At 49.6% G+C, this 21,428-nt stretch overlaps 1 protein-coding gene across 1 annotated transcript in view; it reads right to left on the bottom strand.

Moving 5' to 3' along the window:
• Positions 1-21,244, bottom strand: part of TAPT1 (transmembrane anterior posterior transformation 1) — a 45,048-nt gene extending 23,804 nt beyond the window's left edge. Inside the window, 4 exon segments of the mRNA XM_037529034.2 lie at positions 643-761; positions 11,923-12,053; positions 21,062-21,148; positions 21,151-21,244. Of these exon segments, the coding sequence (XP_037384931.1) occupies positions 643-761; positions 11,923-12,053; positions 21,062-21,148; positions 21,151-21,244 (431 nt within the window).
• Positions 21,245-21,428: the final 184 nt, after the last annotated feature.

A 21,428-nucleotide genomic window follows, 5' to 3' on the forward strand; every position in this document is an offset into this window, starting at 1 on the left:
GCTGGTTCAAAATCATTCGGGCAGGGTATAAAAAGTATATAAACATTTCATACAGATATCCCCTGCCTCGTGAAAGCCTGCCTTACACCACATCACTTTCATGAAAGACCTACATTAGTTTAGTGCCTGTTTTTGTTAATTGTAAAGAAACGCGAAGAGGATTTTCACTTTGACAACAAAAAGTGAAAACAGCGTTGCGTGTGTTCTGCAGCCCACTCTTCGAGGCAGCCCACTCTTCAGGGCCAGAGGGCACCCCAGGCTGTGCTTTCACCAGATCGTTCCTGCTCCCACATTAGGGTTCCTTGAGATTTTGCACATTATTTGCTATGATTTGTTAGATAATTTTTGATATCTGGGAATGTGCAAAAATTTTTCCAAAGAATGTAATGATAACTGCTTCTTTGCTTTATGCCATTTGGCTTATGAAAGATTTCAGAGAAACATGCTACCTTCAGGGAAATCTACATATTAACTATTAAAAAGACAAGCTGCACTAATTTATGCATTAAGGGCCAAAGTGTGAAGGAAACTGTATGAATTATGCCTATTCTACAAAATCTATCCAAGTGTTTATTTAGTGTTAACACGAACGAGCAGTAAATACAGCGTGAACGCCCAGGGGGCTCGCGCCTGCAGACTTACCTGAAGCCGTAGCAGGGTAGTGTGAGGAGCCTGAACAGGGCCAGGAAGACTCTCAGGGGAAGCAGAGTGAACACGTACAGAAACGCGTCCAGGCACAGAAAGATGCCAAAAACCATGAGCTGGATGTTAAAAGGAGAGAAGAAAACAAAGCAAAATGTAAAAATAAACATTCTGTAAATAATTGTAGGTGAAAAATTCAAATTGTCAAGGCAAGTGGAAAGTTCATTTCTTATAACTGAGCTATGGGAATAATGTTAGTAGTTCTTCTTGGGGTAGAAGCCATCATTTCATGAAAATCCTTTTTCAAAGTTCAAGTCAGTAGATGTTCTCCCCGCCCCTCTGGCCTGCCCTGACAGAAGCCAATCCCTTGGAGTCCAGCTGCCCGCCACGCTCCAGGAGACGCCTGATGTGCCTTCCGGGAGTGTCCTCAGGCGTGACAGGTATGACAGGAAACCTTTCGAGTAAAACATTTTAACTAACTTCATTCATAATTTTGTTGTTACCTATTCATCGGAATGCTTCATGGATGGGGAAAAAAATGGAGTAGGTTGACTTAAAATAGGGTTTGTGTTAAAAATATGTAAAGTGATTACTCATTTTAACACAATTTCACTTTGCCTCCAACTTGTCCTCTGCCGGCATCGAGCATACCTGGAGCTGCCAGCGTTTGTATCTCTCCCCTTTTCGTGTGTATGAGCCACACCCCTATTTTTTGGATAACATTATACATTTTTACACATTAAAAGCTTAGGACTAAATTTCACAGAGGGAGGGTGGGGCCCTGGGAATCTGCAGAAGGACCAGGCCCAGGCTGCAGCAAGAAGGGGCCTCCTGTGCCTGACGGCAGCGCGGAGGGGCCACAGATATTGCCCAGTGACAGCGCCTGGAGCGGTCAGCACGACAGATCTCAGGTCCAACGATGGAAGGAAATTCAGTCAGGCGGAAAGAAAGCTCTCAGGTCTGTGAGAACATGTAACAGAAGAAAAGTGATCGAAATACCTTTCAGGATTTGGAAATGGGGAGAAGCGCCTGTGATGTGACACCTTCCCCTGAAGCAGTGTTCTTTCAAATTCTTTACAGATAAAATAAGAAAATTTCCTAAAAAGTTAAGGAGGTGATCCTGAGATGCTTGTCCTTGAAGAGGGAATGAACCCGGGGGCGGGGGCGGGGGGGGGGAGGGGAGGGGCGTGGGCAAGCCTAGGCCCCAAGGGGAGCAGTGCCAGCTGGCTCAGGGAGCTGGTGAGTGTTGACTACCTAAGCCCCCCTCTGGGAGGGAGTGATTATCATCCCTGCTTGACACCCAAGGGTGCCACGGCCCTGGGAGCCGCAGGCTGTGGTCAGAGCAGAGGAGCTGGGTCAGTCAGACCCCAAACCCCACAAATTCTTTGAAGTGTGTGAGCAGAAAGCAGGTCTCACTTTTCCGGGGCAGAGGGCGCACATATAACTTTCTTTCTGCTCATTTGTCTTTTGCCAACCTGCCTAGCCGACAAAACGCAGAAATAATAGGTATTTAGTGACTCAAACTTACAAAAAGGCAGAAAAAGCTCACCTATTTAGATTTATTGCTGGCTCTGGAAATATGTTAAGAATGCAAAGCTTTGCGGGTACATTATTAATGAGAATGACGTGCACTACCACACCATCTCCCGTGAATGTGTACGGCAGCTTGAAACACTAGGTGATTATCACATGCTTTTTACTTGAACAAAATAACCATGAGGTATTCAAGCTGCCCTAGGACTCTCTGAAGATTTGCCCTGAAAGTGACATGCCCTGTCAATGCCACTTGATATTTCCAAGTAAATAAAATTTCTTTTTTTTTCTTTTTTCTTTTTTTAAAAGATTTATTTATTTATGCATACAAGAGCTGGGGTACAGGCCAGAGATGCAGGGGTGAGAGGATTCACCAGAGACACAATGGGGAACAGAACAGGCAGATCAACTGAAATACACTGCCGCAGGGAGCAGCGGGTGAGACAGGAGGGGTCTGCTGCGCCATGTGGGTAGCTCCCTGGCCAGTTGGGGATCAAAATTGTGCTGCAGAGGCTGCGGACAGCCTCATTAAGTAAAAAGAATTTCTTTTAATCAAACATGATATGAAAATGCTCCTGTAAGTCAGGGGTGAAGACCTGCGCTCCCAGCCGACATCTCACCTGCTGTGTCTCCTCTCCTCACCCTGCGGCTCCTTTGCCTCTGGGTGAACTTGGTATCTCACTGTACACTATCTCACCTTCCCTAGGGAAGGCCTTTTAGTGCCTATATCATCTCTTTGTTTTGATATAAACAAAAATAGAAATCAAAGTATGTTGAAGGACCAAAGCACAGTGAAGCTGCCCCGGGAGAGTCACACACTGCACTGGGTACCTCCATTCTGTGGCGGACCTGCGTCTTCCCAGGGATAGGAGACAAATGCCACATGTAGTTTTATGTGATAACTCCTAGGTCTTAAGTAACTTGCCTTATTTAAAAAAAAAAAGAAAAAAGAAAACTTTCCAGGGCAGACACATCCTTTGGTTTGATCTTCCTTCACTCTTTTAATCAAATATTTATTGTACAGCCCTAATGGGGCAGAGACTGACAACTGAATAAAACACATTCACTGTTTTAAAGGTCATGCAAAGGAGCTTAGAGTCCAAAGAAGATTCCATCTCTGATACCCACCCCGCTCAGAACACACTTTACCTTGAGATTCATACTCACATCCACACCCAAAACCCAAAGGAGAAGTGTCACAAATTAACTTTTACTCCATGAAATGTAAGTTGACACTTTCTATTTCTCCTTTAGAAAGAATGCTGGCCTCACTGAATTCCTGACCCTTTAACAAAACTTCTGGGCCTTCCTTTAAGGACATTTGAAATCTTAAAATAGTAATAGCAACATCATCTACAGCTAAGAGGGAGGCATGACATGCTTGGAGACTGGCTCCGACTACATGGCTATCCGGCTGCCCGAGAGCCTGCAGAACCAGGAGCTCCCCCGAGTGGAGGGCGGCAAGACTGCTGTGCCGGTTGGGAATCTCCAGCAAGCAGGGATCTACGCTGGTGTGAAGGTGATGGCGCTCAGTTCTATACTGGTGGGGCTAGGGGTGCATTAGGACATTAGAAAAGGGACCTTTCCCAGGGAATCCACAGTCTAGTGAACTGGACAGACCAAGTCCTGGTTGAAAGCCATGCCCCATAAGGGCACTGGTGAGGAGAGCAGGTATGTGGAGTGACCGTGTGTGTGTGTATGGGTGTGTAGGAGAGAAAGAGAGAACACACCTGGCGGAGGCAGGAGAGGAATCAGCAAAGCTCTCCTGCAGAGGGGACAAGATGGGCACCGGGTCCTGCCAGGCCTAGGGTAGAGGAGCAGGATCCCAGACCAAGGGCAGGGCAGGCACAGGTGCAAGGCAAGCGGGGGGCTATGTGGCAAATGTCATCATCACAAGAGGGACAGACACTGTCCTCAGTAACCACTGAGTTCTCCATTGTTCTGGAAGTTCTCAATAATCCTACCTGCAGAGATTAATTATTATTAGAATGAGTTGTTATTACTAAGTTTACAAACACCCGATTTTGAAAGCAATTACAACAGATTCAAGTTCACCTCTATAATAGTGATTTTTATTCATGTGGATTCAAATGTTTGTACCCCCAGGAGGTCTGCCTTCTAGAAGACAGCACACAGGCCCATCACTAGGAGCCTGGCAATGTTGACGGGCCAGGTGACATTCACATATGTAACCAGGAAAACAGACACGTGATAGAGGCTGGATCATAACCACAGCCTGCAGCTGACATGTACTTATCGAGATAGACACATTTACTTGAGGTGAATCAATCACTCAGTGAAGGTTTTCATGTGAGGAAGACTATGCACACGGGCAGGTCTGGAGATTTTGTTGCTTCTCTTTCTTCTAATCCACTTTGAGGTTGTTATATTCGAAGCAACTGATGCCTGTTAACATATTTAATCCTCACAACAACCCTTGAGACGGGGACCATAACTTAGTGTTCTGAAGGGATGCATGGGCTGGGGAGGCCTGCTGCGTGGTGGGAACAGTGCTCAGGGCTGGCTGCTCCCCGAAGGCTCCATGCGCCTGAGAGTCACGAAGCAGAGGGGAGCAGCCACCGCAGGGCCATCGTGACATACCTTTAAGGTTCAAATCTATTTTCTGGGGGCGTGATCAGTGGCACTGCAGTAGGCTGCGAGTAAGCAGAGAAGACAGGGAGGATACTAAGGCCTGCGTGACAAGCACAGAGAAACACAGCAGCTCAAGACTGTCTCCAAAATCCAGCGTGACAGAGTAAGCTGCCGACTCCAAAGGACAGCCCTCCAGTCCAGGTTCGCCAGGATTTTTTAATACACCAGTGACTGGGACGCAGGCCTGGGGTCTTTGGCCAGCTGCCCTGGACAGTGGGTCCCACGGACCACAGGGAGCGGGACCCATACTGGGCATGGAGGCCCTGTGCGCCTGCGTGGCTCCCCATCACACCGGCCCTGTGGCTGAAGGGCACCACTGCCACTGCTACCATGCGGTCCGGTGCCCAGAGTCAGAAGGGAGAATGCTGCAGAGCGAATGTGGGAGTGTGTGTCACACGACTCGCAGGAATGGGAGGGCTGGCAGGCAAGGTGGTGGAGATGCCGGGATCAAGGGCTCCCCACTGCTTTCCTGCTTGCCACCAGCTGCCTAGTATGATTTCTGAGTCAGGGTATGATGAACAAGAGCTACATCATGAGAGAATCTGAGGGATGACCCCCCAAACATGTTCTCATGAAATGAAGAGCGCAGTGAGAGGTCAGCAAGTTGGCATGACAAGGGCCCGGGTGACAGCCTCTTGTCTGTGGTGAGACCCCAGGGCTATTTTGCTGACATAAAGGTCAAATTGTGGCTCTGACCACATTTTCTTAACACATATCTCACCCTGAGAATCAACAAAAAGGCTTTATATTACAGTCTCATTAAGCGCATTATTTTGAAAGGAACTCTGAATTATTTCTAAATGTTACCTCCTCCCTCGTGATATACATAAAATAGCCCTTTCTGCTTTCACCCCAAACCTCTGTTGCTGTAGATAAACTCATTCACGGGGTCACACACTGGCAGCCCTCTTTAGATAACCTGGTCCAGCCTTCTAAGGAAGCGCCACTTGGCAGTTACTTGCAGACCTGAGCCGAGAAGTTACGGTTGCTGAATCCTCACCCCAAATAATTTCCCTGTGAGACAGTAGCCTTTCTTCCCTCCAGTAACAGTAGTCAAGACCTAAAAATAACCACCTCCTATACCATCAGCAACGCTTACATCATGCCTTCAACACGGCAAACCTAAACCTTACAACCATTTGTTAGATTCTTATGACAACTCAACTTAATTCCACTTATGAGTGAGCATCAATTTAAAAAAAAAAATGATTTAAATAACTGCATTGTATAAAGCATGGTAATAATGAAAGACTGCCAAAAAGCACAGAATTACAGTTAAATCATAAACATTTTTAGTGTAGGTCTACTTTCTCAATAGGCAAGGTCACATCAACAGATGGAATGAACGAGAGTTTTGATCAAGGGCTTCGTGACCACCATGACCTACATCTGACATGTATTCACCCTAAGGACTGAGTTCAGGAGACAATTAAGTCAACTGAAGATTTAATCTGTACAAAGACTACACACACAAAAAGACCTTGAGATCCTGCTTCTCCCATTTCCAATCCATGGTGAACACTGCGGTGCTGATCTGTCAGAGGCCCAGCTCTAGGGGTGGCTCACTCAGCTACCACTCGCCAAGTGTCTTCCCCGAGCTGGGAAAGCGTAACCCTCAGTTTCATTCTCCCATGCAGCTGGGGATGCTGTGTGACCTGGCCTGGCTAGGACGACATCAGCAGAATGAAGCATGCTGGGATAGCTGGAAAACTCTGACTGTGAAGTGGACACCTGGAAAGGTGGCAGTGCCCATGCCCTCTTCTGTCTGATTGCAGATGCTCTGCCTGGAGTTGCAGCTGTCATCTGTTAAGAGGTAATGGTAACAAGCAAAAAAGCCAAAAGCCAACCTGCCAAGGACAGTAGGGAAAGATGAAGACACCCGAGTCCATGCTGGCTCCCAAGTTGCTGGACGGAGCCCTCCTTCCACTATCTTTGTTCAAAAACCACACAAATGAACAAAAATCTGACCTGGTGAACACACTGGCAGGTTCCTGCTACAGACAGCTAAAAGTATCCCTAAGAAATACATTTTAGGGCTTCCCCTGGTGGCTCAGCGGTTGAGCGCTGGGCTGTGAGGCTGCCCACGGCCTCTGCAGCGCCGGTTCGTTCCCCGGCCACCGGCGAGGGTCCCACAAAAAAAAAAAAGAAAGAAAGAAAGAAATACATTTTAATAGCTTCCTCCCAAAGCCTGGTCTCCAGTCCTCACCCTGACTGCCCACGGTAACTGGACAGCCCACCCGACGGGCACGCGTGTCTGTCCTTGCACTGTGTGTACCTGACAGTGGCCCACCTCTGCACGGCGCCAGCACCCCGGGGCCCAGGCATTTGTGCAGGTGCAGGCTCACAGGAACGGACACCCTAAGGGGCACACCACAAAACCAGTCTCTTTTTCTCAATATCTTGCCATTGCTTTCGCAATTCCCATTTGGTAAGGAAATGTCCCCTTCTCTGAAACACCTCAGTAGTGCTTTACTTATACTTTAATGGCACATCACCTTGTCTCTTCTGCTATATTCACTTAATGTATTTTCTCTGCCCAGCTAGGCTAACAGTGGGCGTTATGTTGGTCACTGTGCTGCTACACTGTGACAGTGCCCAGAACAAAGACCTCAAGGACAGAGAAAACTGTTAATTGAGCTGAGCAGGTAACTTGTATTGCCTTGAATTAGCATTTAAACACATTAGGAAATTTTAGTAAATACTACGGTGAGCATCTCTTTACTATTTCCTGAATTTTGGGGAAAAATAAGGCCATGAACTCCAAAAGGACACTTTTGCACATGCATGTTGCAAAATGTCCCCATGGCGTCAAAATGCAGAACGTACACACGAGTCTCCACCAAAACACAGGCTGGAGGGGAAATGTCTGGTCGTCGTAAGTATGAGGCTGGCACCCACGTGGACGGAGGAAATGGAATTTTAACATAATCTCTTGCAGCTGCTAAGGGATTCACGCTATTTTTAACTGCTCAGAACAAAGTCTAGCACCTAATCCTTATTTGATAAATGATATTTGTTTTATTATCAACACAAAAATAGATGCCAGAGGTGAGATGTAACTGGCTGAATGGAGAAGCCATACAGGGCAGTACACACACTCTTACCTGAACCTCCTCTCAAGGAAACTGCCTCCTCGCCTCCCCTGTCCTAACTCAGACTTCATTGCCCCCAGGTCAGACTATAGAGGGTTTGGCAGAAAATATCTAGGTGATAGAGCGCTTATCTCTACGGCCATCAGTTATGTCCTCAAAGAGAGCACCTTTACTCACAAGGCAACCAGGCTGGCAGCAAAGAGGGAAGAAAGCAGGTTTCCCCTGGAGGCCCTTCCTGGCTGTGGTCAGCCATGGAAGGAGGCGGAGAGCCAGAGGACCCGGGGATGGCAGGGTTAGAAAGGTCCAGCACAGCAGCAAGATGACTGACAGCCTAACGGGGACCAAAGCGGGAGAATGGGCCCCTCCTCGTCTGCCACCTAGTACAGTCACAGCCACACAGAGAGGCCGCTGGGATGCACCCTGGGGACAGGAACCTGAGGCATTCCTCTTGCTCTCAAGAGCAGAGCATTCTGAGTTTGCTGAAGTGAACAACAGTAAAAGATCTTAAAACACTGATACTGGGCTGACATTGTAATTAACAGGACCAAGAAACCCAGGCCTGGGGCAGAAGGGCGGCTCCTGCGCACACACATCATGGCGCCAGATAGCAGAGGCTGCAGCTCCTTCCCTCAGCACCTCCCATTGGCCTCGGCTTCAAAAGTGCAGCCAGCAGCACAGCCTCCTGGGCTACTTGGGGGAGAACAATGTGGCCCCAAAGTGGGCCAGATAAGCAGTTAGGAGTCGATCTAAGAAGAGAACCCAGGTGGGGGAGCAGGTGCAGAGATTAGCAGTAGGAAAGAATGTTCCTCCAGTGTCAACAAGATTTTACACTCTTACTTTAGAATGAGAGAGTGAAAGTACTCATAATTAGAAATACTATTATTTTAAGGATGTAAGCAAATCCCCTTATTAAATGTCAAGAATACTGTGTTTATCCACTAACAACAATTCTGGCATTTTTTTTTTTTTACATTAGTAAAAAGTTCATTCAGTAAGATAGTGAGGTGACCTTTCTTTTCACTTTAAATACAAACATTAATTTCATGTTTTATAGTATTTGCAACCCTTGTAGAAGCAAAGTGCTCTTTAATTATCAAGTCTCTCTTCCTGAAAAGGTTATGTGAAAATATCATAGCATTTACTTTTAAAAAAGAAAAAAAACGGGCAAAGTGTTTGTTACACGCTAGAATAGAAAATGTAAACAGAAAGGAAACCACTAAAAAAATAGCATATTAAGATGACTGTCTAGAGAGCTTCCCATCTCTTACACGAGAAAATCTACACATCTAAGACACGGGCCTCGGCAGAGTCAGAGCAGCGCTAGCTGGTCCCTGAGCCAGTCATGCTGGGACAGAGGGGCCTTCACTCAGCTGCCTCCCTCGGCCTTCCTCCAACTTGCACTTAGATGTTAAGAAGACACGGCTCTCGGGCCTCCCTGGTGACGCAGCAGTTGAGCGCTGGGTTGCGAAGCTGCCTGCAGCCTCTGCAGCGCCGGTTCGATCCCCGGCTGCTCCCCGGCCACCGGAGGAGGGTCCCACATGGCACGCAGACCTCTCCTGCCGCCTGCTGCTCCCCTCAGCAGTGTACTTCGGTCCTTCTGCCTGCTCAGTTCCCTGCTCTGGCTCTGGTGAGTTCTCTCACCCTCCTGCGCTTCTGACTGTACCCAGTGCTTGTATAAATGATAAATAAATAAATAAATCTTTAAAAAAAAAAAAAAAAAAAAAGAAGACACGGCTCTCTAGTGAAAAATATGACATCCTTTTGTGTATTTTTAACTATAAGGCTTCTGAAGTGTTGTTCTAGGAGCCTACATCAAATTTCCTAAAAAGGCCCAATGCCCAAAGCCCCTGTTTTGAGAAAGAGGATCAGGGAATTCTTACAACTGTGCAGGAGCAGTGTTAGCCCACCGTTTCTGCTGCTACACAGCCACAGACATACAGATGAGGCCTGTGCCCTGAGGCCTGCACCCTGACACTTTCCCTGTTCCTCCATTCCGTGCTTAAAAAAAAAAAAAAAAAATTTAAAAAGAACCATAATGGAGCCTGTTTGAAAACACCACCCACACTTGCGTCTCCCGAACCTGTGGGCACTTCCCCAAAAGACAATTCAATACTCACATCAACAATGTGAGAGGCATTCACGTTCTGGTGAGATCTCCACCCAGAAGTGTGCTTGTTATTGCAACGTAGCTAATAAAGAACTATACCCTGGTTCTACAAAATAAATAAATATTAAAAATTAAGAAATGACGAAGAGAAGCGCCGGGCACTGAGCCGGCCCTGACCAGGGACAGTGAGGGGGGCGGGTTGGGGCTCAGTGCTTCAGGCTAGGAGACACCCCACCGAGGAGCAGCCCCTGCTATGTCCGGTGCATGGCTGTGGGCTGCAGGTGGATCCCCTTGTTCTCCCCAGAGGACAAAAGCATAGGAACCCAGGGCTGCTCAGGTGGGAAGCCCTTGCTGGTGGAGGCTGAGGCCCAACATGGAGGCTAGATGTGGCCCCGTCCTTGCTCCCCTCCATGCGCCTGGGCAAATAACCAGGTCTTTTTGGAACTGAGCTCTGAAAAAAACCTTTGGAATGATGGGGTCATTGGAACCTCGAGTTTATAGCCGGCGGGCCAGGAGCCCAGGTGACATCCTGGGTCTGTGACTGGCATCTGAGCGGGTGTGTGGCAGCCTTGCAGGATGACCCTGTATCCTGTGGACTCAGATGCCATTCTCGGGCAGTGTCAGGACTGAGCTGACTTGGAGGACAAGGAGCCGGTGTACTAGAATTGCTTGGCAGGGGATGACCCCCCATTGTAACTGATGGGAGGAAAAGCAGTCATCTCTGAAAAGCAAGTTTAAAATATGTGAAGAAAGACATGACAATTGGTTTAATTATTTTTGCAACTCAAAGAGACTGTAACTCCCCAATCTTGAATATACACAGATACAACGGGAAGGTATCACTGGGTTGGAAAGGAGAGCCCCAGAAAGCCGGCTCCCCCACGGAGCCCCAGGGCTCCCAGAAGAGCAGCAGTCACTAAGCACATTTTACCACCCCGACCAAAGCTGACGGCTTCACTGCCCGTCTGCTCCTGCTGGCTCCAGCTCTCCAAAGCCCCACCTGGCACAGAACTTCCTAAGCTTCAGCATGGGACATGCCCGAAGACCAGGTGAAGCCACCTTCCTCGCACTGCCCTTTCCACCGTAGCTGATTCCTCCTTTTACCAAACAGAAGAACTATCAGGAATAAACACGTCAGCAAGCCAGCGGGCCCTCTCTGCTCACTGCCCGCCACCCAGCAAGCTCTTCCCACCCCAGTCACAGAGAGTATGGATTCTAAGAAAGGGATCAGAATATTCCAAGTTTTATGCTACTACAAAAGTATGACATGTCCCGATAGAAGAAATCTGGAATTGCTCAGACTCACCGGTAGCCCAAGCAATGCTATCTGACTGGCGTGGGCCTGAGACAGCAAGGGAGGGAGTGGCATGTAGAGCTGGTGCTGCAGTCACTAGGCTCGCCCCGGGCCGTGCTGCCTTCTGTGATGAAGGTGAAATGAATTCCCTTTCTTTTTAAAGTGACTGCCATTTTTGTTTTTAATATGAGGACTTTCTGAGGAATGAAAACATTAAAAAGGACTAAAATTAAGTAACTTATCACGTCAACTGGGGAAAAAACCAGAAAGACCTAAGGAAGCACAGAAGTGGAGATTCATTCCTCAGCAAAAGCTAGCTGGCTGGGGCACAAAGGGAAATCTGGCATGTATAGTAAGAAGCAAAATCAAGAATCACTGGAGTGGACACTAAAAACACAATTTAAAATTTAAAAAATACTCTCCCTATATAGGGAATTCCTACTTCCCAATATATTTAATTACCTATGATCACATCATTTCCAGCAAAACTCGACTCAAGCTGTCCCCATCTTGGCGGGGGGGCGAGGGGGAGGGAGTAGGTATGATGAACATGTTGACATTACTTTTAAAATGATGTCTGGAAATAAGAAAAAAAATGGTACCTTTTCCAATTCCCTGGGTATTCGCATACAAGTGTACACGCGCTCTCTTCTTTCTGTGTACTTGGCCTCATTGTGCTCGAGGAAGTACCCTCGGGTTAGTTCAGCGCTGAGGAACCTCAGCAGCGAGAGCTCTACGGGAAAGAGGACACAAAACAAAGACAACAGTGTTTATCAGGAACTCACTGGGGGCTGGGGCCACAGGTCACGCAGCTCTACAATGAGAATAAAACCAAGGACTCTGATTCCGTGCCCAGAACTGAAGAAACTACACACGAGTCACCAGCCAAGACCCCAAGAAGGTGGTGGCATGTAGCTGCCATGCCAGGGGCGCAGCAGGGACTCGGACAGGGCCAGAGCAGTCACACGGCGCTTTGGAGAGCCTGCCCTGGCCTCAACGGTGACCTAGGACCTGGACGGTTGGAGAGATGACGGGAGGTGAAGAGAGCAAATACCAAGAGTGCGTACAATGGGCACTGCACATGCGGAATGGAAAGGGAGCCAGGTCACCTCACGGGCTTGGCTTAAGCCCCAGACCATCCCGGGCGAACGACATGGGTTCCGCGCGATGCAGCGTCGCAGACTCTGTGCGAGTGTGTGCACGATGCCATTTCCTGGGGGCTGGCTCACCAGCAGGATGATGAGCATGATAAGCTACACAAGGCAGAAATCAGCCAATTCTGGAAAAGCCCCTTCCCCTGATCTGTCCGTTTGCCCACCCCTCTGTTTACCTACAGTCATGGGGTCACCTCAGGCCAGAGGAGGCTGAAGCCTCTGTGCTGGGCTCTCTCTGCAGACCTGGTGGGGAGCTGCGGCCGCCCAGGCTGACCTGGTCCTGTCACGTGACACCTGTACCCGAAGCCCAGCACCCCCGGCGCTCCTCCACCTGCCTCCTCACAGTGACCTTCCCTGCTTCGGGTCTAGCAGCTCACTTCCATATTCAAAGGTAACAATACACCAAAAAATTACACACACACACACTTTCATGCCAGGTTCACACACTGTTTGGAGGCAGGGAGACCATGAGAGCCATCTGGGCACTGAACCCAGGAGGACAGCAACTCCTACCACGTGTCGAGCGCCGTGAGGCTCTCAGCGCGTTTGCAGCCGAAGCCACGAGCGCAGACGTCAGCGCTAGTGCAGGTACCGGCAGAGGATAACCCGGTGCACAGAGAGAAAGTTTTTGGCTGGGGACTCTCTCGGGACGTTGTGGGCAGCCTGGACCCAGTGTGAGAGCTGCTGTCTGAAGAGGAGGAAAAGAGCCCCTCTGAGCTGCAGACAAGAGCAGCCCAAACTAGTGACGATCCACCATCGTATTCAGTTCGGTCTCCCGTGAGAAAGAAAAGGATGTTCTGATCAGCTGGCATCTGGCATAGCATTTTCTTCCTGTAAAAACTGAGAGGCAACAGGACATACAGAAAGCAGAAGAATCTGCTTTTAGATGTTTTGCCTGCACCAGTGAACTCTGGCTCATGAGCCTGGAGGGCGGTCACTCACCACAGTTCTGCGCCGCACCTGACCTGGAGTCCCCCATTCTTGCCTGCCCCCCCACTAAGTCGGCGCTTCCTCCAACCTCTGCTGATGGCACGTGAGTCACTGGCCATGGGAGGTGGGTCAGAGGTGAGACCCACAATCCAAACCCCAGAGTCACAGGCTCTTCAGGTCTGCCCGCTGAGCCTGGCCTGTATTTCCAACTGCCTCCAGGCAACTCCACCTGGGGCCCCAGAGACCCCCCTAACCTGCCGCAGCGACTTCAGTGTCTTCTCCACTAAGCCCACCCATCCTCACTCACCTCCCCCCCCCGCACTGGGCACAGCCAGGGAGGCAGCTGGACACCAGAAGCTGGAGGACAATCTGACACCCCGCTCTCCCTCCCACCTCTAGTGCTACCGCCTCTTCCTCAGCAAGGTTTGCCACCTTCTCCCTCTTCTCCCTCTTCTGTCTCACCCTCATTTGCCCGTCGTCTCTCCCAAGGCTGCTGCCTCCCTCCTCCTGCCCCTTCTCTGCCCAGGCCCTCTTCCCACCAGGGCAGGTGAGGGCCCGCCTGTTCAGCAGAGCTGACCCAGACCCCATCCGCGGTGCGCCTCACCTGCCCCCCCCCCCAGCTCTCGGGGCACCATTCTCCGCTCACACTACTTTTCATTTCCTGCCAACACATCGACAGGTTTACACCGCCCTGTGGCTAAGGATTCCCCTCCGTGAGTGCTGGTGCACCGCGCACGTCCCGGCGGGCAGAGCCCAGCCTTCCCAACCGGCCACGGCGCCCCCCAGCCTGGGCTCCCGGACACGCCACAGGCCTTTCCCTGACTGAGTCTCTCCTCCTCCTGCGCCTCCTCAGACACGGAGAGGACCAATGCTGAAGCCATGCCTGCTTAAAGGACACGGGGACCAGACAAGAGCACAGCAGAGAAAACAAGACAGAAACCCAAATCCCATGTGGCCGAGGCAGTGAAGACGATGCCAGAGAGGCCAAGCCTGAGCCAGAGCTGCCCGGGGCCAGGGCAGAGGGAAGGAGCCCCTTCCTCGTGCACGACCAGGGGACAGTGGGGCCGGCAGCACTGGCATGGCGACACGCGTAGGAGACAAAAACAGGACATCACACAATTTCCCACTTAAAAAAGCAAATTAAATCAGAAGGCTGAGCTAGCTAGGCCGGCATGACGGGGTCTTTCCTGACGACAGCAGCGTCTGGCTGTGCTGCAGGAGAAGAGAGATGGCCAGTGGAGAGGGGCTTGGCACCAGCTCTGTCACAGAGTAGTCCAGGCCCTGCTCATGGCCTAGAGTGCAAGGTGACAGAAGCGTGAGGCCGAGGGCTTGTCTGCCAAGTGACACGGTTGGGGGACAGGGGATCTGCACAGAAACGCAGAAGCATCACCCCATGTTTGAGACTCACTAATAATTTCAAAAGCCTGTAGCATTAACCAATCCTGGTTTGGTGGTTACCCAATGCCGAATGATGTTACTACTGCAATTCTGGTTTCAGGGATAAAAGGTAACATGATGAGGGTATTTAACAAACTCTGTAACCTAAGTCACATCTTCTGAACGAAGTTCTATACTAAAAACCCACTGTGAGTCTGAGATCAGGTGCCATGTATGGAGTGCGCGCCAGACATGAGGGCAGCGATCACACGGGTTTTTAAAGACACATTAAAGCAGCACTAACAAAAGAACCAAGCTTCAAGGGCGAAATATTTCGCAAGTTTCCTCTTACCTCCCTCGCCCCACTCTGGAGACCTGGCCCTGCTTACGGGACTGGAACCCTCCCACTCCATGGCACTGAGTTTGACACGGCCTTGCACACGCTGGCCACATCACAGAATTCTCAGGACAATGCTGAGCTCTAGAAGAGTCGGGAGTGGAGTCCACATTTTGCTAATAAATGCAGAGGTTAGAGGCTTGTCCCAGGTCACTGAAGAGCTAAAGGGCCCTTGGGAACGGAAGCTCCATCTGTGAATGCCAAGGCCAGCGTGCTCGCCGCCCGGTCCCGTGGCCACCGTCCCCTCTGTGTGACAGCCACAGCAGAGAAGTCAGCGGGGCCCTGGCGCACCTTAGACCAGGCAGAAAGAGCCCTAGACCCCAACAGCCCGTGCCCCTGAGCCTCTCGTCAGTGGCTGTGCCTGGGTGGCGCCCACCTCTCCAAGACCCTGCCACACGGAAGGATGGGGCTTTGTCTGCTCTGCGGGCTGCTGTGCTCCAGTACTCCTCTCCTCTCCTCTCCTCGGCGGGTGTTCACTTGACTTCTACAGCCTCACCTGAGCAGTCTGGCCCCAGATGCTGGGCGCAGGCCGGGGCTAATCAGCTGGGAAGGGCATTGTTCTCTCGCCTACCCTGGGCACCCTCTGGGAGGATGTGTCAGCCAAGTGCACCTGAACTTCCCCAGGGCTGTGGAGCCACTTCATTCCTCCCTAGCAAAAGCAATCTCATTGGTTATCCCAAATATCTGTCTTGACTTTTTTTAAAAGAAATCATTTTCCATAAAAAAAATCCAAATGTTTGCTTTCTTAACTTATTAGATGTCAATCATTTTTATTTCATATGTCCAGTTCTAAGAGGGAACATCATTTAGTAAAAATCTTTTTAAAAAAGTACTTCACTAGGGCCTCCCCGGTGGTGCAGCGGTTGAGCGCTGGGTTGCGAAGCTGCCCGCGGCCTCTGCGGCGCCGGTTCGATCCCCGGCTGCTCCCCGGCCACCAGAGGAGGGTCCCACATGGTGCGCAGACCTCTCCTGCCACCCGCTGCTCCCCTCAGCAGTGTACTTCAGTCCTTCTGCCTGCTCTGCTCCCCCCTCTGGCTCTGGTGAATTCTCTCACCCTCCCGCGCTTCTGACTGTACCCAGTGCATGTATAAACAAAACAAACAAATATAATAAATAAATAAATAAAAACATGCCTCTATTAAAAAAAAAAAGAACTAAAAAAAAAAAAAAAAAAAAAAAAGTACTTCACTGGTTATAAACAAGTGCTTCTACATTTGAGAATCAAGTTTCAACAACTGTGAATATTTAATAGAAGGAAAATTATGCCAATCATATAGCCAACTCAATTCCTGCAGGGTACTTTTCATCAATCTTCAGCCCTAACACACACTTGCTCTGTGATCCAATATCTCAAATTCAGAAAAAGTATAGTACATTACAGGCGTCTTCCTTATTCCTAAAAGAAATATGTTTACTTGTTTTTTGAGAGCTTGTTCTAGAAATAAGAATACAGGATTTAAAAGTATTAATTAAAAGTAATGAGTAACCGTAAGTATATTTATAAGCTAAGTAATAAGTCTAAATATATCTTTCTTAAAATAGCACTGACCATTAACCATTAAAAAAAGTGGGAAGTAATATCTGTTAACAGTTAGGAAAACATTATGAAACATGCAGATCTCCAGTCTTAAATAATGTAAAATTATGTTCCTAAGGCTACACTAAAAAATAGGACTTAAGTTTATTACACAAATATAGAAGTGCCCCTGGACATGGCTAACCAGGAATCAATACAACAGTCATTCTGCCTTCAAATCAAATGCAGTGAAGGCACCATACAAGGTTTTAAGACTCTCGAGCTGTTCATAAATGGTCTCATTTAAGGAAGCAGAGTATTGGCGGATTTTCATAAATTTCTAGACGGAAAGCAGGAATAAAAAAAGTAATGCCTTTTTCCAAGTCACAAGGTTACAAAGTTAAGGACTGAAAGTGGAAACACGGTGTCATTAATCTGTCAGTCACTGCCACCCTCTTCCCAAAGCCCTCTTACACGAACCTCCCCTAAACTGAGCTGCAAACAAGCTGCGAGGGTTGAATTCTGGAGGGTAAACTAGGTGAAGTTACACATTTTAAAAAGTTAAGATATTGAGCTGGTCTAAGACCAAAATGACTAACTTTTCATTTTGTTTAGTTTGCATGAACTAGTTAAGTAAAGTGAGCTAGAAGTTTAAGAGCAGGGCAATAGTCTGCCAGAAAAGAAGAAACTAATTTGACTTTATCCGTATCAGGATCATGCTCACTCCAAGTTTCCCAGTCAGTTTTACAGTTATCCTTATTTTCCTCTGTAAATGGGAAATCACTGTACTCTAGAGCATAATTTCCGAACCACAGCATTTATTCCTCCATCAGGACAAGCTGGGGACAGGGTAACTGTAACCCTGTGGATGTGGGCTGATTAAAAGAGCACACACTTAAATAAAAATATGACATCTGTAAAATGAACTTAACAAATTGTAATACCACAAAAACTAGGACATATGGAACAGTCAAAACCTTCACCTCACTCAGAATCTTGTGTGAGAATGGCTAAAATGAAGAGCAGTGGGTTTCTGGGGTTTCAGTATTTCTGCCTCTGCTTATTCCTTCGTGGTGGAAAAGCACCCGGTCTGCATTTGGGTGGAGCAGAGAAGAGAAGCACAGGAGATGGATGACAAGTTCCAGTTCCAGAGGTGAAGCGCTACCATTAAAAAAGAGGAGAAAACAGTCTCCATGGCAGGTCACGGTCAGAAACAAGGCTCTGTCTGGTCCAGCCCCTGCGCTAGGCTCTTGGGTTTTGTCAGCAAGACCTTACCCTGCACAGGCCCCGACACCTGCGTTATCTCATCCGCAACAGTAGGTGTTATATTTATGTTATCCCAAGTCTTCCACTGTGAAGTCCCCATGGTTACTAAAGCCAATTTAAATACTTCAGATACTAAGGTATTTACTAGAGCTATGAAAGGAAGCCGAATGGATTAGGCAAGCAGTGTAAACAAGTGTGAGTCTACAGAGCAATCCAACAGCCAAACCAAGCCAAGAACAGGTTGCCTAATTCTTAGTCCAAAGTTGACTTGCTGGACCTGGATCCCTAAATGGGAACATGGCTATCCAGAAGTTCTCCCACTTAAGAGTCCAGTGGAGAGCAAGCACAAAAACAGGGTGATATGTCTTATCATCTGATCTTATGTCAAAAAAGAGTTGGTAGTATTTTTCAGAGTTGGAATAAAAGACAGGAGAGATGAAGCTGCAGTTCCTGACGCCCACTAACCCAGACCCCAGACCGGTGACCACCTAAGGCAAAGGCAGAGAGCGGGAGTGAGGTCCACATTTACCTGTGCTGAGGTGTAAGTACCGGCACTTGAGATTTCCAGTCCACTGTCATGCTACACAGAAGTCACAGCACGAGTTCGGCCAACCAAATGACAGAGAAGACTTTGGAAAGACAATAAAGCTTCACAGAGATCCAAGTGTTTGGTATACACAGCTGTATATACACAAATTAGTTTCCATGCATTTATTTTCTAGCCATATATACGAACAAGGAGAGGTATAAAATAAAAAATATGAACAATGTAGTTAGATTTTTTTAATTGGACAGGAGGGTTTGGAAAACACCTAATTTGTATGTTCATTTTAGGAATTCTAAGTTTTTAGGATAGATTGACCAACGTCTTATTTGTAAGAGCCCAAAATGCCTTGAGAGAAATGATAAAGGAGACTTTGGAACTAACGGATGATTAGGTCACCAACACACAGTTTATGACTTTCAGAAATGCAAAACAAAGGCTCCCTCCCTTAGGAAGAGTGACTGGCGCATCTGAGGCAGGCCGGGCACTAGGCCATAAAACCAGGGCGGTCTTAAGTCAAGTGCCAGCACCTTGGCCGGGAATACCTTTGATTCTGGGAATACCTTTGATTCTGGGAAAAACACTTCTCACAGAACAAGAGTTGGGAAGCCCCTCTGGTCCAGGCCAGCCCTGGACAGGGGAAGAGGAAAAGGCTGAGGAGCAGGGGAAGGAGCAGGGCTGGGGGATTGGGGAAAGCAGAAACCACTCAGGCCTTTGCGGATGGCTGAAAAAACTCCAATCTCCAGGAAGCTCACCCATGATGCCACGCAGAGCAGAGGCAGATCCCAGTGTAAGGGGCCTGTGTGGAGGCCCAGATGGCATTACACTGGCTGGTGACCCCAGCTGAAAGTTTCTGATGTGCTTACCTATGTCCTGATCCCCCAAAGCTGCCACTGTCATCGCTCCTCCACATAACTGATAGAACTGGGGAGCCAATGAGGCCTATCTCAACAACTGAAACTGGAAGTATCTCCCTGATGATAACTTTCTGCAATTATAGGTTAAAAAAGTCCAGCTTCAAACATGTTAAGTAAACCATTCTCCGTCAGTCACACTGATGAAGAATGTGGGTGGGGACATGATGAACTCTACGGAGGCCTACCCTACCAGCCAGGCAGACCCCTCCTCAGGAGGGATGTTGGGGGTACTCCAAGGGCCCAACATCTGTGTACCTTAAAAGACTCCTGACAACTTCATTTTCTGTGCACGCAAAACAACAAAAAGAGGCTTTTATAACACTGACTTTCCTGAAACTCAGAAATATTTTTAAAAAATTATAATGAAACCTGACCACATTTGTTTCTATTTGCACTGAGGCACTTTTAATATTGCACTGGGGCACTTTTAATATTCAAATCTAAGTAAGTAAACAGCTAAGAGATTTACTGTCTTGTCTTACTTCCAACCTGCCAATTCAAAAAGTAAAATACTCTTGCAAGCAGGTGTTTAACTGACATCTACACCCAACAGAGTTGAGAATTTTTAAGTGGTTGATTGAAAAAGACTGAACAAGGCACCGTCTGTGCTTAATTTTTCAAAGACATGGACCTCTTCAAAAATTGAATCTATGTCTAGTGAGTACTGACAATAAGCAAATCAAGGAGGATCTCACCTGATGAGCCTTAGAACATTTAAATATTCCTACATTTTCAATTCCTGCATACAAAATAAATATTTATTTGCATGACCAGCAGGAAATGACGGCTAATACAGTCCCTATGGGGCGCCAGATGCAATTCTCTCTCTGGGAGAAACGTTAACTGAGTTATGCTTCGGTGGCTGTTCAAAAACTTACAATTATGTAAGAATTAAAACGTGATCACCCCGTGCAACGAAACACGACGTCTCAAAATCTTTTTCCTTTAAACCGAATGCACCGGGGCAACAGGCACACGCGTGCAATGTACAAAAATCTTTAAAAGCGAGAACAAAACCATCGCTTCAAGGAACCACACAACAACACGCTCCGAACTTGCCACTGAAGCGGGAGTCACAGCGCATCTCTGCTCACCCCGCAATCACATATTTTCCCAAAGTGGCTCCGAGCTCCTGCTCGGGGCGAGCTCGCAGGTGCCATGTCGGGGCGGGCGGGCCGGGCTGCTCCGGGCCAGCGACCCAACTTCACGGTCCAGCCCGTCCTGGGGCGGCGGCGAGGCCAACCTCCCCGCGGGCGCGTTAACAGGTTTCTGGGGTTCAGTGCGCGTGAAACACGGAACCGAGGAGTCACCTTGGCCGAGAGGAGGCGGCGCGCTCGCCGCCCGGGGCTGGGCTCCGGGGCGCGAGGGTCCCAGGGCGCGGCGCGGCGGGGGCGCCGGGGGTCCCCGCGGTCCCCAGAGCCGTCTGGGGCCCGGGCGCCAACTTCCCGCGGCCGCCCGCGGGGGGACCCCCAGCCCGGCGCCGGCGCGGGGTTCGGGCCGCGCGCCCCGGGCTGTCAGCGGCCGCGGCGCCGCGGGAGCCCCGGGGAGCCCCGGGGACCCGCGCGCCCCGCGGCCCCGGCCGGCCCGGGGTCCCCCGCCGCCCCGCGCGCCCCGCCGCGGCCTAGCGCCGCCCGCCTCACCTGCGCGGCCGCGGCGCCGCTCCCGCCGCCGGTCGCTCTCGTAGAAGCCCAGCGTCTCGGTGCGCTGCGGCGCCGGCGGGGGCCGTGGCCGCCGCCCGGCTGCTGCCCCTCGCCGCGGCCGTCCCGCTCGGAGCCGTCCGCGCCGCCCTCTCCCGCGGCGGCCGCGTCGCCGCCGCCCGCCATGTTCCGCGCGCCGCCGCCGCCCGCGCCCGCCGCCTCCCTCCAGCCGCCCGCCCGGCCTCCGCCTCCGGCCGGCCCCCGCCCCGCCTCGCCCCGCCCCTCGGCCGGGCCCGGGCCGCCGCCGCCCTCCGCGGCCCGCCGGCCGGCGCGCGCCAGTGGCGTCAGCGGCGCGTGAGAGGCCGCGGCC

This window comes from Talpa occidentalis, unplaced genomic scaffold, assembly GCF_014898055.3.
Source record: "Talpa occidentalis isolate TD23 unplaced genomic scaffold, MPIMG_talOcc4v2.1 talOcc4.6, whole genome shotgun sequence".
Classification (NCBI taxonomy): domain Eukaryota; kingdom Metazoa; phylum Chordata; class Mammalia; order Eulipotyphla; family Talpidae; genus Talpa; species Talpa occidentalis.